A 15,639-nucleotide genomic window follows, 5' to 3' on the forward strand; every position below is an offset into this window, starting at 1 on the left:
GCAGAATTCCACAGGTTGTCTGTGCCTTGTGTGAAGAAATACTTCCTTTTGTTTGTTTTAAACCTGCTGCCTATTAATTTCTTTGGTGACTCCTAATTCTTGTGTTATGAGAAGGAGTAAATTGCTATAATCTCTTACCCCACACCACGTGAAGTGAAATTAAAGGGGTGGTGAGGTTGGGAACCCACTAGGGAGAAAATTAGACCATTCACACAATCACTTTTGCATACGTTGCCTCTGTCGCTGGAGTGAGATATACAGTATCGATTCCGAGCTTCTGAAATAGCAAGATTCCATTTTCCAAACATTCTGTTCGGAATCCCTCCCTCCAGTCAGCCTGTAACCACATTACGGGTTCGTGGCTGTCCCTGAACTGAAAGACGTGAAATGACCGGGAAAATCCGTACACAAATATAACATGGCCTTTCTCATTTCTTCCTCTCTTTGATCAACATGGGCAATCCCCTTTGGTCGGTATTGGGGTCTGTTGACACGAGCGGTGTTGAGTGTTGCTGCGAGTGCCTGGCGGAAGGTCACCGTCAGTGAAGGAAGAAGTAAATAGTCCGACATCTGTGTTTATAGGCGAAAGTAACAAATCGACAGCGTCTCATAGCGGGAGAGCTCGCTCTCTATTCTGCCCTCCCTTTTCAATTGTCAGGTCAACGGGAGAGTAACTCGTACCGCTTCCAGGAGGCCGACAGTAGGATCTCAAAACTCACTTGTCAATCTTTATCAGAGGGGTAGCCATGTTAGTCTGGATCTGTAAAAGCAGCAAAGAATCCTGTGGCACCTTATAGACTACGTCCGTTAGTCTATAAGGTGCCACAGGATTCTTTGATGCTTTTGTCAATCTTTCATAGGGCTTTATCAGCCAATACGAGCTTTATGTCCTATAGGTCCTGATGCAAAGCCCACTGAAATCAATGGAAGTCTCCCATTTTATTGGCTTTTATAGGCATCGGATCAGGCCCGTGATGCTTGCTGTGTATATTTCTAAGGCATTTCTAATTATATTTTAAAATAACTCCTCTTTGCATTCCTTTCTGTGTTAATTTTAACCCTTTACTGTATAATTGCATCTCATGAAGATTCCCCTCAGTGTATCTTCCTCGTTGATTTCCTGCTACTATAAAAAGCATTAGCTACGCGGGTTGTTGTGGAAGATGTTTATATTATTGGTAGGGCTGAAAAAACAAGCGTCATTGGACGTTGGGTGACAGAGATCAGAGTTTCGTTTTTGTTTTTGTTTTCCCTGAACACGAATTAATCCCTATGTCTTTCCGAGCAGGATTCCCATTAAATTGCTCCGCTGGCCACCCCATCAGAGTGCAATTATGTCATTGCAGCTTTCCTTCTAATCATCTTTTCTCAGGGGCTGTCATGAACATTTGCTGTGCTGGCAGTCCCACCGAGAGACATTAGCCCGGTCATTTTCTATCTCTCTTTTATTTCCTTAGTTTCGCTCCGAAATCTTTATAAATCTCCTTTCTAGGAGGAGTGTCCAAGCGGGTGGAAGTCTGAATACAATGAAACCTGAGAATTTCTGTCACTCTCTGCATATGGTCCTAAGTGCTTTAATCCCAATTAGGGGCGGCTGACACACGGTCCTATTCATCCCAATCAGCTCTTGAATACATTTGCCTAGAAATGAACTTCACAAATAGAGTCTCTCCTAAATGTGCCCAACAGCAAGGAAAATCGAATTGAGACAGGGGCTCATTCTAAGGCGATGGAGGGAGAAAAGGTATGAATTTATAAGGTACACCGAAACATTGCAATTCAGCAACAAGTTTACTGACTTTTATTTGTACCATGTCAACCGAAAGAACCAAGAGATAAGTTGGGGGCTCGGGGGGAGGATCCGGTTAAAAGGCAACTTTAGACGGACTTTGAATACCTTATGTGGCAAGCATCGCTTCCAGCTGAAACTGGGTTTAAAAAACAACCACCCTACTCTGGAATTTTTAGCTAGCATCAAACGTTTTTTAACCCGATCTCGAATGAAGCTTGCTTGCCCCTAAGAATAAGAATCCCAAATTGAGATCATGTCATCTGCTGGGGTTCCCATAGAACCTTAATGACTATTCAAAAGCTGCTTTAATGTCCCACCCGCATCTTGTCTGCACAGCACAGCTTGTTAGGAACCTTGAGCGCTTACCCCCGTCCGCTCGCTCTGCCAAGCCGCCTCACATAGGTAATAATTAATATTAGCAACTCATTCTGATTACGATTATTATTATAAATGTAAAACAAGACAGAAAAATACGCTTAAAACTGTGCTTGGATACTCCAGAGCCAAGGAAATTTTAAACTAGAAGTGACGATTTATGAAAAAACTCCGGGTCTGTATTAAATGCGCATTTTGCCTTATGATGTGGAAAATAGCTCGCATGTAATAAGGAGTGTTGTGATCTATGTACTGCATACTCTGTGTGTGTGTGTGTGTGTGTGTGTGTGTGTGTGTGTGTGTGTGTGTGTGTGTGTGTGTGTGTGTGTGTGGCCGAAGACTGTGGCACTGTATCAAAGCATGTGCAATCTGAAATGTTACAGTTGAACATTTCCAATCTGCAAGGCTCATCGCTTGCAGAGCGGTTGTTTTCCTTTCTGAAATGGATAAATCACTAAAACGGGCCAATGGGGGAGTTGGCTGCTTAATTTTACTGCGAGAATATTGACTACTGAATGAAGGGGCAGTATTTTGTTAAAGAATCCACTGTGTTTCTCCGCAACATAATGAAGCTGGCCCTGTATACAGGCATTCATGCTGGTTTGAATGTAATGTTGAACCTTCTCTGTGCTGGAGCAGTTTGATGATTTGAATGGAGCTCCCTGGTGGGACATTGCTCTCTGCAACTGTGCCTCTTTCGATGACTGTTGTTCCTTAACATTCATGCTTCATTATGGGGCAACCTGTTAAATCAAAAAGAACACTGTGCCAAAGTGTTCCGCAGGGGCACTGGCAGTTCAGCGATGGGCATAAATAAGGGCTGACTGCTAAAATATCTTTCATGAAATCTCTGGGCAAAATTTATTTAACTTTAATGGTGTTTCGAGCAGCCTAGCTTAAGTATATAAAAAACGAGAGTGGAACGTTTTGATTGAGTCTAAACATTGTCTTTGAATAAAGCTGAAACCATGTAATTAATGTGTCTTTTTAATAAGGGACAATACAGTCGTTCAAGCTATTTAATTTCATTTAATTTTCCATCCCATTTGCTCCAAAGGCTGCTTTTACTTTTAACACCCGGCCTTTCATGCTGCATCTTGCTCCAGTGGGCACATTAGATCGGTTTCACCCTTCCTTTTTAGGGAAGGAAAAATAAAAGAAAATGTGGTTCCTTTCCTCTTTTGTAGACAATTTATTTCACTTGGGGAACTTCGACTTTGAGCCACAGGACAGAATAAAAATTGGAGAACTGGTGTGAATGCTTCCAGAGCGGGGCTTTTATTTTCTGGGTGGATGGGAACCAGTCACAATTGGCTATATTAATAAATAACTTTCCTCACAGTCGGCCTTTACATGGTCCTATTGATAAAATTGTTCGCGTGTCGTTCACGCTTTGTGACTCATTAAGGAGGGGATGGAGCAGCTCCCCAAATGGAGCGGTAGGGTACCTTGGTTTCCTTAAAAGCCCTCTCTCTATCTCTGCAGCTCTTGCAATTTAAACTGGGTGTCATCCTAAAGTCGCCAGGCCAGAGGTTATAGGGACATGTTCATGGCTTAAATTTATTGCCCTCAACTTCTTGTTTATCCTTTCCCCCCCATTCATGCTGCTGATCAAAGGGGTCATCTCAGTTTTTTTCCACCCCCGCTGCAGTCCACACCAAACACTATTCTCAGAATGTTCCCTACAATTACACCATGTGGAGGAATGATCGATAATCATTAATGTTTCCAGAGACGTAGTTTACATTTGTTTCTGCTTGGCTAGTGCGCGCGCAAATGTATCATTATTGAAACTGTATCCATGACCTACATTGATTTAGTGCAGGGGAACAATTTGGGACTAGAGAAGGCATTTTGCCACAGCCAGTTTCCCCGTCTTTCACTTAGGTCGGGTTTCTTCATTAGTTATTTAAATAGGGGCAGATTCTGCTCTTATTCCAATCAGCCTCAAAAATCCCGTGCTGCCACAATCTATGGTTTGTATCTCTGTGGACGTAGCCATATAACAAAATAGAACAAGCAAAAAAGGATTTAACGCCATGTCCTAGAGGTAAGATACTGGACTTCAGCCATTTAGTCACTGCAATGTTTAAACCGAAGAAATATTTAAAGTTTATGAATTTACGTGAATATACAAATACATTTCAATGTCTGACATGTGGCAGCTTCCTAATATTAAATTAAATACCAATTTGTTGTTGCACTGAACAGAAGATGGGTTTGATGAAATTAACTAGCTTCATAATCAACTGCCCTGTTAAGATCTGCATTAACTTGAAAGACATGGCCTGCCTTAACTGGTATCATAGCGCCGCGTGTTGCGATATCTGTCTTCATATATACTTAGGTCATGCTAACACAGATCATGCACATTTAAGAATTATAAGGCTCATTTAAAATCACCTTATTTCTAAAGAGCTTTTCCGCTTATCCCATTACATGCCATACTTTTAGAGAAAAATGCGCCATCTCACCTTTAGTATTTATTATAATAACGAGTGCTGCTGTAAACAAAAAAATATGATTAAAAACCTTATGATGACATATTGAGAGCGATCTGCTATAAGATATAATGCCTAGATAATTGCCTGCAGTGCACAGCATTTACTCAGTTTCATATAACCTATCATGAGCTGTAGCTAAAAGACTAACTTTTTAATAGTTTGTTTTTGAACTGATTAGGATTGGATTATTTATCAAACTACAGGAAAAAACGAGGGCAGTTGCTATTGGAAATAATGTCTAAAATGTGCATATGCAACTATTCTTCAAAGAAAGAAACATTCAGATGTAGCCTGTTTAGGTCAACTTCACGTATATTATTACAGTGAGCTTCCTATTGAGAAATGGGGAAAATCATAAAAGCGCAAACAGAAGTTTCAGTTATTGATTCTTTAGTCTTTTGTGCACATCTGGATTGTGTGTATGTGTGTGTGTGTGTGTGTGTGTGTGTGTGTGTGTGTGTGTGTGTGTGTGTGTCCAATTAAAGGATCAGGATAAATTCCCGTTCCAAAATCTTGCTCTTCCGCCCCGCCCCCCCCACTCTCAAGTGTTTTTATGCGCTACAAATGGACTTGCAAGCTACTCTTAGACCAGTGTTTCATGTTTGTGTAATTAAAACACGATCACCCTTTACAAAAAGTGCAGATCATTTGGAATCTAGGCTAAGTTACATTTTTTTTCTTTTTAAAAAAGTATTCTCAGTGGAAGCAATTTTGCATATGGAAAAATAACCTGGAGAGGTATTAATTTAGAAGGGGTACAAAAACATACATTATCCTCTTTAGAATTCTGTGATGTCTGTTTGTGTTTGAATCTATTTCTTGAATTCTCTAACACGAATTAAAAAATTCCCACGGTGTTCACAACTGCAACACTTCGCGATTTAAAAGGGCAACAATGCTTCATATTTCGTGCCATTCATCCCAGAAGAAAATAAAAGTTAAGGAGCAGAGCTGTTATAAATAGGTTACTGGCTTGAAACAAATCCACTGAAATGGTAATATGGTCTTTTTTTTTTTTAAGTGTAGGTATTTTCTGGTGTTTTCCCATCAAGTACCTGCCCAATTTCTGTATGGCACACGCCAGGAATCAATAGAAGTTAACAAGTCCTCAAAACATTCCCCATCTCTTTGTTTAATCTTCTTTACAATAAAGCCAAGGGAAGAGAATTAAAAATCTTTGAAGTATATTAAACCTCAAAAGAATCAGCCAAGTAGACTTAAAATAGTCACTTATTTTCCAAAACTGGTTTGTCTAGGAACAATAAAAGGAAGTAAAATTTATGGAGAAATTATACAGTGGATTTGTCACTTAAAATATCGTAACTGTCTCGGGGACAATACCCCATGCTGAGGATTAATGGTCCCTCCAGACCTTTGATTCACCAGCGCCTTTTCTTTGCCCTTGACAAATTGGATTTTTAGGAATGGGAAGGTCGCCTGGACCATTGTTTGCTAGCCATTCAAAGTACTTGATTATGCAGGAGGGTTAGGGAAAGGCTCCACGTGACCCACTTGGATGGAACTCTGCAGCTGCTGTGAAAGCTAAACTCTCTCACCAAACTCTGCGCCCTAGAGCATCAAAGTGCCAAGGGGTACCCCTCCTGTTCCAATTGAAAAGCCGGCGTGCACACACCACCGCGTCACTCTGCAGGCGGAGATACGCCTGTGTTCATCCTGCTCGCTGGCTGTCTCTGTCACTCCATCCCCGTTAAGTGCTTTGGGTTCCTGATTCCTTATACCCAGAGGCAGCAATGCAAACAAGCAGGGCTCTGGCCATCAGCGTCAACGCAGAAAGTTGCATCCCAGCCGGACTGCGTCTGGGTCCTGTGCCGGGCATCTTCAAACTGGGCAAGTACCTGTCAGACCGCAGGGAGCCAGGACCTAAAAAAAAGGTATTTTCTGCACTGCTGGACCTTGTTTAATCAGACAGTGACTCAGGGGGGTCTGTACTTAGGAGAAGAGGCTGCCTTCTCCTCGGTTCATCTTGCCTTTTAGAACAAGCCAGAATACCAGGAAAGAAAGGGAAGCGCTTGATAAAGTGTCCCAAGATTCCTTGTTACGGCTTTGAAATTGAATGTATAGAAAACCTATCCAGCCTTCCTGCCCACTCCCTGCATTGCTGGATAGTGTTACGGCAGGCTGGTTTTGGTAGCGGGAAGGTGAAGGGGCTGTGGCGGTGTTTTCAGACAAGAGGATATGTCCCTGCCCTCGAGATCTTCATTAAGCCAAAGAGAAGAGGGATGATAGAGAGGCACATTGCACAGCCGGTGATTGCAGAGAGTCTGTTTCCATGTAACCTGGACAAGAGGTGCTTGCCCCTGGTTTTAGGTGTGAGGAAGTTTCGCTAGTTTGCAGCTTTGTGGAGCTGGCTATGCTCTCAGATGCTGTTGCTTTGATAACTTGTTGGTGATTTGTTCCTTCCTTTCTCCCTTTTAGTCTTTCTGAAACGTAATTACCTACCTGTTCAGAGAAATCATATTCTCCGTCCAAGTGTCCCTGGATTTGTCACGGTTTCGTTGATATATTTATTTATTTGGTGTTTATTCAATGGGGCACAGCGACAAGGTCAGCCAAAGCCATACTGGATACCACCGCTGTTGCTTTTTATTTGTATTTTTAAAAATCGTCTTCTCTTCGGCCGGTATCGAAATCTGACCTCCAGTAATAATTTGTACATTTTCGAGCTGGACGCGGGTGGATGGGAGAATGAGATTGGTTTATAAATATTCCAGGGGCTAGGTTATTTCCAGATACAGCACAAGCCCCAGATGCTTGTGCTGAGCCAAGGCTCAGAGTTAAGGGCGGTTTCTCCAGCTTTTTCCAGCTATTGAAAACAAATCCGTGGTTTAGAGCTCAAATTCATGTACAATAGAGACGTCCTGAAATCAACACAGTCGCGTGTAATTGATGGACCTGACTGATGTTAATTCCATGAGTCTGGAATGCGGAAAATATCTCAGGCTTCCAGTAGCAGACACCTCAAAGTTTCAAAATCTTCCCTTACAAACAAAAGAGGGGCAATGGAGAGGAACTAGTAACCCTCAGCAAATTCTGCTAGAGAGTGTTTTCAACTGGCCTGTGTTGTAAATGGATCTATGGATGCGATGGCCACAAGGCAAACACTCCCTCTTCTCCCACACTTCCCCAGTGCACAGGTTGGTCATAAATTCCGCTTGGATTTTTAATGCCCTTTAATTGTTTTTAAACGCTCTGCCAGCCCCCTCAAATTTATTTCTCATCTGGCTCCATTGGTTTCTCTCTTTAGACGGCTTTGCTCAATTGACTTTTATTACATGGTCATTCAGCGAGCTGGCACTTCATTTTCTCTTTGTATGGGCCAGCAGATCAGAGACTTTGTAGCTAAACTGAATACTCTCCTCTCTCCCTCCTTTCTTTTGACAAGTCGCGTATTTTACAACTGCTCCACTACAGGCGTAAGGCACGAAACCACACTCATTAAGAAACGTGAATATTATATATTACCTATACATTTTAAAATGAGCTTAAAAATTAAAACTAAAGGCAGCTGCAGAAGTTGAACAAGATACAATTTAGCAAATGCTGTCCAGTGGAGAAATTACTTACACAGAATTGTTCTTACAATAACGCAAAGAGTTACAGCTTTTGGAGCCAGACTATGTTGCTATCCTTACTCACAACGAGTAGCAACCTACTACATAGGCAACCTCATTTATCTCAATGCATAGTACTTTCAATATGAGTAAGGGTGGCAAAATCTAGCTCTTATAAATTAGCTGCTTCTTTCTCTTTCACCACTATCAAACAGTTTGCTGTTAATCCCAAATACTTGTTCGGCCTTTATATATTTACTGTTTAAACCAACGATTCCCTGGATGGGAAGATGATGCAAAGGTTGCCAGTAAGAAGCACGTTTAGGCTTTATTTATATAAGGGATTTGTGTTTGTGTTTTGTCTTGCTTGGATCCTTGTGGAAATGACAGTGGCTGATTCCTGTGTTCTAGGTACGGATGGTGAGAGGGGAATTAGTGGATGAAGCCGGGGGCTCAGCTCTGGAGTGGATAGGGTTAATCCGGGCTGCCAGAAGCACACAAGAACAGACACTGGAAGCTATTGCAGATCTACCAGGAGGACAGGTATCTCTCTCTCTCGATTGCATGCAACGTTCTGTCTTTACCAGCGCTGGGTTGCATTACAGGGGCATTGATTAGGTTTTCTCTCTTTTGAATAGATTTTCTACAGAGCGCTTAGAGATGTCCAGCCAGGGGAGGAGCTGACCGTGTGGTATTCAAACTCTTTGGCTCAGTGGTTTGACATCCCAATCACTGCTACTCCGACACACGATGAGAAAGGTACAACAACTTGGACTTTATTATTCTGTTCAGTAGGTACTGCGTAGAAATCAGTACAATTCACAGGTGCCTTTTCGAATGGAGAACTTCATGCCGTTTTCCCAATTGCAATTTTTTCCCCCTAAGGACAACGTTATAATTAGCATCCACGTTGCGATATAAAACTGCAGTTAGAAAACCTAAGCAAATAAAATATGTGTTTGCAGACAGACCCTTTAAAATAACACCCGCAGTTACGATTGTTCATCAACCACCGTTTTTATTGTAAACCAGTCGTCTGTTCCTTCTGCTTGTTTTATAAAAGTTGTTTTGAAATAAGTGGAACCAGCAATTTGACAATACATTGGAGGATTCAGATAACGAGATTGTTTTCAATATCGACTATATATTATAATTTTCTTAGGAAAAGTGGGATTTTATGATCGTTTATTAACAATAATTCTCTATTTTTACAATAATTTATCTTACTGCCCTATTAAAACACCATTTTAATCTTTTCCCTTTGGTTACATTCTCAGGTTAAATATGGGACAATATGAGATTCCATTCTCAGGTTAAATATGGGACAATTTCCAGCGACTCCTCAGATTCATTTAGTCGTTTTAAAAGGGTAATGGTCAGTTTACGCATATTAGGATGTACTAAGTAAAAATAATGGGGAGTTAAATTCAGTTTATATATGTGCACTAGCAAATTAGCACTTGGCATGCATCAGTCTTGGATAAATTATTTTTATCTGCAATTTGCTGTTAGGTGAAGTTGTAGTGTAAACATAAACGATGTTTCAAAATTATTAACCTGGTAGTTTCTGAAAGGGGGAAAATGTATGTTTCGAAATATGACATAGGAAGAATATTTCAGTTATCTGTCTAAATGGTTTCCTATGAATCTGATAGCTAGCATAGCATATTTCCATGTGCTGTTTTCCACGTGCAGGCATTTTGTAGCTGACGTGGAGTTTCAATGCATGTAGAATTGTATTCTAAGAGCAGTTACATTGAGTATTTCATACAAATCTCTGCAAAACCGTAATACACTCTTCCTAGTGAAAACGAAGGCAACAGATTGAAGCTCGTTTTGAAAATTGCTTTTGGTGATGGTCTACTTAGTCACTCTGCTTGGAGCGTGAATACATTCATTGCTGCTCTGAAATTTCCCTGCACAGATTAGGTTGAATAAAGAGCCTGATAATAGAACAGACTTGTTCAAAGGCGAAATGAGCAGCGCACAGGGATTACATGATTCCTACAGATCAGAAGCCCGATCCCGCACAGTCTACACACTTCTTGCTCAGAAGGTTTTCCACATAAATCAGTGCCCTACGTAAGGAGGAAGGGCTTGATCGTCTCCTGTAGCTTATTCAGGCCCTGGAGCACTCAAAAAAATATCAGTATAGAGCCTGTTATTTAATATATTGAGAGGCACTATTACAATAGTACCTAACATTGATAGTTTATGTCACGCTACGGAGAGTGAAATCATTTCTATTACAATACTGCAACATGGGAAACAAACTCTGGGTCAAATTCTTAAAGCCAGGGGGTTACTGCCCCGATTAGGGTCTGCAGAATTTGACCCGTTGCAACAAAATCAATAAACGGGAGAAGACTGCTATACTGATCTCCATTAAAAGTGAAATGCCGCTAAGTACTCTGTCTGCCGCCTACACTCACCTTGAATATTACCTTACTCCACAAGTAATCTCATTAATTCCAGTTGGATTACACTACCACAGCACTGCTCTTTCAGAATAAGGACAGCAGAATCTGCTGCACTGTAAAAATACATATGTTTATTTCATATCCTTTCTAATCCACTGTTAAATATAGCACATATGATGCAATCTTTATTCTGAAAATCAGTTGTTTCCCAACGTCCAGACTAAAGTTTCAGACTAATCAATACAGTATGAGGGCATAATAAATGGAACAAGATGTAAGTGTAGTTATAAGTAATTTTGCAGGGGTGCTGGAACAATTTGTATGGTGGGGGTGCTGAGAGCAGTTGAACCAAACTATAAACACGGTATCTGATGGAAACCACTTCAAGCCAGGGGTGCAATAGCACCCCTAGTTCCAGCACCTATGCACTTTTATGGATAGCATTTTGAAAAAATGCAAGAAGAAACTTCTAGACAGCCGATTTTGTTGAACAAAGTTTTTAACTAGATCAATTTAGTTTTAAATTGATGTAACATTATAAACAAGGCTCTTTTTAATAGCCCATTGCTTGGAAAGAGTTGGTTGTTATTCAGGATACGTTTGCGTTTGGAACAAAGCTTAGTTGGTACTGCAACTACTTTGTTAAGAACATAAACACCATACAACTTCTTTGAAAAGAGACAAAAAGTAGAAGTTTCTAAATCAACACAATGGGCTTATTAGGCTGTGGAGGTTCTTTCTAACTGCAAGCCTTTTCGTTTTTAAAGCTAGTTTACCTGTATCTCAATGCACGGTAATAGGATTACTGAAATGGATCAGAGTTAGACACACTGCAAGTGAGCAATTAAGGCCTCAGCAGACACACTCCTCTTCTTCCCTCCCACCCAGCTCAGCCCAGCAGTACGAAAAAACACACAACGTCCGATTTAAGATTCCAGCATAGATCCATAAAGACCATTCACTTCAAGGCAAGCTAGTGAGAGCTATGCATGACAGAAACTACATAATACTTACCAGAAGAGAAAATACGCAACCCATGTTTTGTTCTGTGCTTTCATTATTCAGTGTGCATGAAAGTGTTCCAAAAGGGAATGGGGGGTTGGGGTGGAAAGACTTTTATTTTATCCTGAATGATACTGAATGAATGCACTGACACTGGTTGATTCCTGAATTAAAAGTCATTTTTAAAAGGCTGTTTAGTGTGCTAATTCCATGTGAACTTATTCATTAACAACCCAACCATTTTACACGCTTCTCTTGCACTCTTCCCTGCTTTGCGTCAAGTTAATGTATCATTTTAACACACATTGGAACTATGTTTCTATGACATTTCTTAAAAGGCCAAAGGAGAAATTTCTGGTGTTTGTTTACCCACCTTCTAAGGTTGCCTGTAAAGATACTTCATCAATATTTTAACAGGATTCCGGCAATCTTGAAACATATCCTATTTTACTTTCTCAGTTCCACAACTTTGCCTTTTTAGTGGATTCTTTATAAAGTTAGGGATGGTCAGTAATGCAGAGCCTGCACTACTACTATTATGATTTTTTAATTGTTTGAAATGTCTAATTTGTAAGTTATTGATGCTGGTAAGTAGGAGAGATTATCGTATATTTTTTTAAAAATCTCCTGCAGATATATTTCAATGTCAGGGTTGATAAAACAGGCCAGGCTTTATTTTACTCCTCAGAAGGAAGAGAAAGAAAAGTCTAAGTTTAAAGTAACATGAAGTCATAACACAAACATGGCCATTTCGGTTTGTTCCGCTTCAGGGAAGCCTAAATGTTTAGGGATGGGACACAAAGGGCATTGTCCTTTGAAAAGAAATGATTACATATGGCCTATACATAGAGGAGATTGTCTGGCCGGGTAATGAGGAGCTCACGATCATTAGATTGGCCTTTGTTCATTTTAGTCAACTCCTCGACATAAGCTATCTATTCTGCGAACGTCAACAGATGGGCCTGGCGACAGACGATTTAAGGCCACAGCTGCTCTCGTTTCCCCAAGCCCATTTTAGCCCAGTCCAAATTCAGTTTAGTCCACCTCCGGCCAGCCAGCTCTGCTCAGCCCAGGCCAGCCCAGCTCAGTTCCTGGCTCAAGAGGCTTTTGTGACCCAGCTTGAAAGGGCAAACCAGATAGTTGTGGCAGCACTCCAGTCCCTAAAGGAGGCGCTGGGCGGGCGGGTGCAGAAGTGGGAAGACCCCGTTTGCAGCTAGGACCTGATCCAAACCATTGCAGTTAACCAAAGCCCCCCCCCATTGATTTCAATGGCGTTTGGATCGGACCTTTACTATGCAACTTGGGGGAAAGAAGCAAAAGTAGTGGGCAGCGAGTGAGAGCAGCATTACTTTCCGTTGCGCCCCTCCTAGCAATGCTTTAAAGGCCCTGCCTGGCCTGTCTAATGCAGGAGTCCCGGGGCCATCGTGGGCCATTTTGCTGCGGTACCAGGGTTTGCACAGGCCTCTCCCTGGCTGGCTCCGACGGGTGGGACGCCACTGTTTGTCTAACGGCGGGCTCCGCTTCTCTTCCTAGGGGAGGAGCGCTACATCTGCTGGTATTGCTGGAGGACGTTCAAATACCCCAACAGCCTCAAAGCCCACGTCCACTTCCACTGCGTCTTGAACAACGGCCGCGGCTTCCTGCACCACCCCGACCATGCCCGCGCCCCGGAGCTCTTCAGCCTGTCCCCGAAGGCGGCGGCGGGCGAAGTCCCCGGCGCGGCGGCTCCCCTGAGGCCCCACAGCCTGCAGCAGGCGGCCCGGGAGAGCATCAAGCGGGAATCCGCCGCCTCGCCGCCCTTGAGGCCGCTCCGCAGGCCCGCGGGGAAGGAGGAGCAGGAGCGAGCCCTGGACATGAGCGTGGGCTCGGGGCGGAGCCACGGGCCCTTCCTCAGCCTGGTGGGGAGCTCGGCGGGGAGCAACGGCCTGAGCTTCTACCCGGGGGGCAGGTCGGCGTTCAGGCCGGCCGGCCTCTCCAAAGGGGACGAGGGCAAGGCCGGGGGGCTGGGCTTCGGCAAGGCCCTGGGGAGCAGCAGGGCCGGGCGGGGCGGGCCCGAGGCGCTGGCGGGCGGCCCCCACCCCAAGTGCGGCGGGCACCCGGCCGAGGGCCCCTCCCCCGTGCTGGCCTGCGCCGGCGGCCTGCGGGCCTTCCCCTTGCTCTCGCACTTCGAGGAGACGTCGGCCTTCAAGCACGTGGAGCGGGGGCTGCCCCACGCCGGCCTGCCGCCCAGCCGCTACGCGCCGCTGCCCGCCGGGGCCGGCCTGCACCTGGAGCGCTTCTCGCTGCCGCCCCTGGAGGGGCTGAAGGCCTATCCCGGGGAGTGCAACCTGCCGCTCGTGCCCTTCACCCTCTACAACGGCGAGCTGCTCTACAGCGCCCCCTGCTACCCGCTCAAGCTGCACCTCGGCAACCTCCTCAAGTACCCGGACTCCGTGGCCTACTTCAACGGGCCGGCGGCGGGGCTCCACGCGGCCGAGCTGGGCTCCCTGGCCGGCATAGACCGCGAGATCGCCATGCACACCCAGCAGCTCTCCGAGATCGCGGCCGAGAAGAGCCGCGGCCGCCTCGAGAGCCTGCAGCCCGCCGCCGCCGGCCCAGCCGGCGGCAAGCCCAAGAGCGGCCACCTCTGCCTCTACTGCGGCAAGCTCTACTCGCGCAAGTACGGCCTCAAGATCCACATGCGGACTCACACCGGCTACAAGCCGCTCAAGTGCAAGGTCTGCCTGCGGCCCTTCGGCGACCCCAGCAACCTCAACAAGCACATCCGCCTGCACGCCGAGGGCAACACCCCCTACCGCTGCGAGTTCTGCGGCAAGGTGCTGGTCCGGCGCAGGGACCTGGAGCGCCACGTCAAATCCAGGCACCCGGGCCAAAGCCTCCACAAGGCGGCCGAGGACAAAAGCGAGCCCGGCTACCAGCCCCCGGAGCCGGAGCAAAAGACTGACAACGAGAGCGACGTGGACGTTTGCTTCACGGATGACCCGAGCGACCAGGAAACCAGCGGCAAAAGCAACGATCAGTAATCCGGTTACCGGGGTGGGGGTTGTCGCAGCGCAGATCCGCTTCTGATTACACGGGCTTTGAAACACTTCGGCGGGCTTTGCCCTCCTAGGTAAATTACAGGGGGGGACCGTATTGAAGGGGGCTCGGAAACAAACCCTTGCGGATGGGGAAAGAAAGGGGTGCTTGTTTTTAACCATCCACTCTCACTCCGTTCAATGCTCTGAACTGCCAAAGCATCAGCCCGCAAGGGGTTTAATCCTAGTCAGCACGAGTCCACACGCAACAAGCACCGCTCTCCTGGGCGCCAGTGTTTTAGCCGCCACCTGTTTTGTATTGTACCTTCGTGTCGAGGAAATTGTGCCTTTTGGAACAATTCTTTTCTATGTATTTTCCTGCCACTTGATCTAGCATTCCAAGTTCTAGGTACGGACAGTAGTCACCATTCTGCAGACATGTCTGGCCTCTGTACACTTCACTTACACTTCAGATGTGCTTACTCGTGTCTAAAAAGAAAAAAACAACCAATAAAACCCCATTGCAGCACTGAATAGGATCGTATAGGATGATAACAGGTACACAATTTGATCAAGTTGCAATTATTTATAACACAAAAATATTTGAATAGAAAATGTAAAATAAATATTGAAAGCATGAATCTAAAAGCACGCACTATATAATTTTAAAGACAATACACTCTTTGTTTGGTAGACTACAAATGTGGTGTATGTTTGTTTTATAATGAATGATGTACAGTGGACACAGTATTTTGGTCTTGGTTCCAGTTTGTCATGCGATTTTTTTTTAAATAAAGTTGCTGACAAACTACTGTTTGTCTAGTTGTTCACTTAAATGACTTCAATAAGTTTTGGTTCTTGGAAATACCAGTTTTAACTATCTAATAGTAATCAGAGGCCTGATTCAAAGTTCATTGAAGTCAGAAGGAGCCTGTCAATTATCTTCAAAAGGACTTT

General features: G+C 44.1%; 1 protein-coding gene across 1 annotated transcript; it reads left to right on the forward strand.

Moving 5' to 3' along the window:
* Positions 1-6,422: 6,422 nt before the first annotated feature.
* Positions 6,423-14,688, forward strand: PRDM13 (PR/SET domain 13). Its single transcript, XM_030554224.1, has 4 exons — positions 6,423-6,563; positions 8,655-8,786; positions 8,882-9,002; positions 13,199-14,688. The coding sequence occupies exons 1-4, from the start codon at positions 6,423-6,425 to the stop codon at positions 14,686-14,688; spliced, it is 1,884 nt and encodes a 627-aa protein (XP_030410084.1).
* Positions 14,689-15,639: the final 951 nt, after the last annotated feature.

Source organism: Gopherus evgoodei, chromosome 3, assembly GCF_007399415.2.
Source record: "Gopherus evgoodei ecotype Sinaloan lineage chromosome 3, rGopEvg1_v1.p, whole genome shotgun sequence".
NCBI lineage: Eukaryota > Metazoa > Chordata > Testudines > Testudinidae > Gopherus > Gopherus evgoodei.

Coding starts and splice junctions, on each gene's coding strand:
- PRDM13 (XM_030554224.1), top strand. CDS start 6,423: ATGCAAACAAGCAGGGCTCTGGCCATCAGCGTCAACGCAGAAAGTTGC. Junction 6,564..8,654: donor AGCCAGGACCTAAAAAAAAG/GTATTTTCTGCA, acceptor CCTGTGTTCTAG/GTACGGATGGTGAGAGGGGA. Junction 8,787..8,881: donor CAGATCTACCAGGAGGACAG/GTATCTCTCTCT, acceptor TCTTTTGAATAG/ATTTTCTACAGAGCGCTTAG.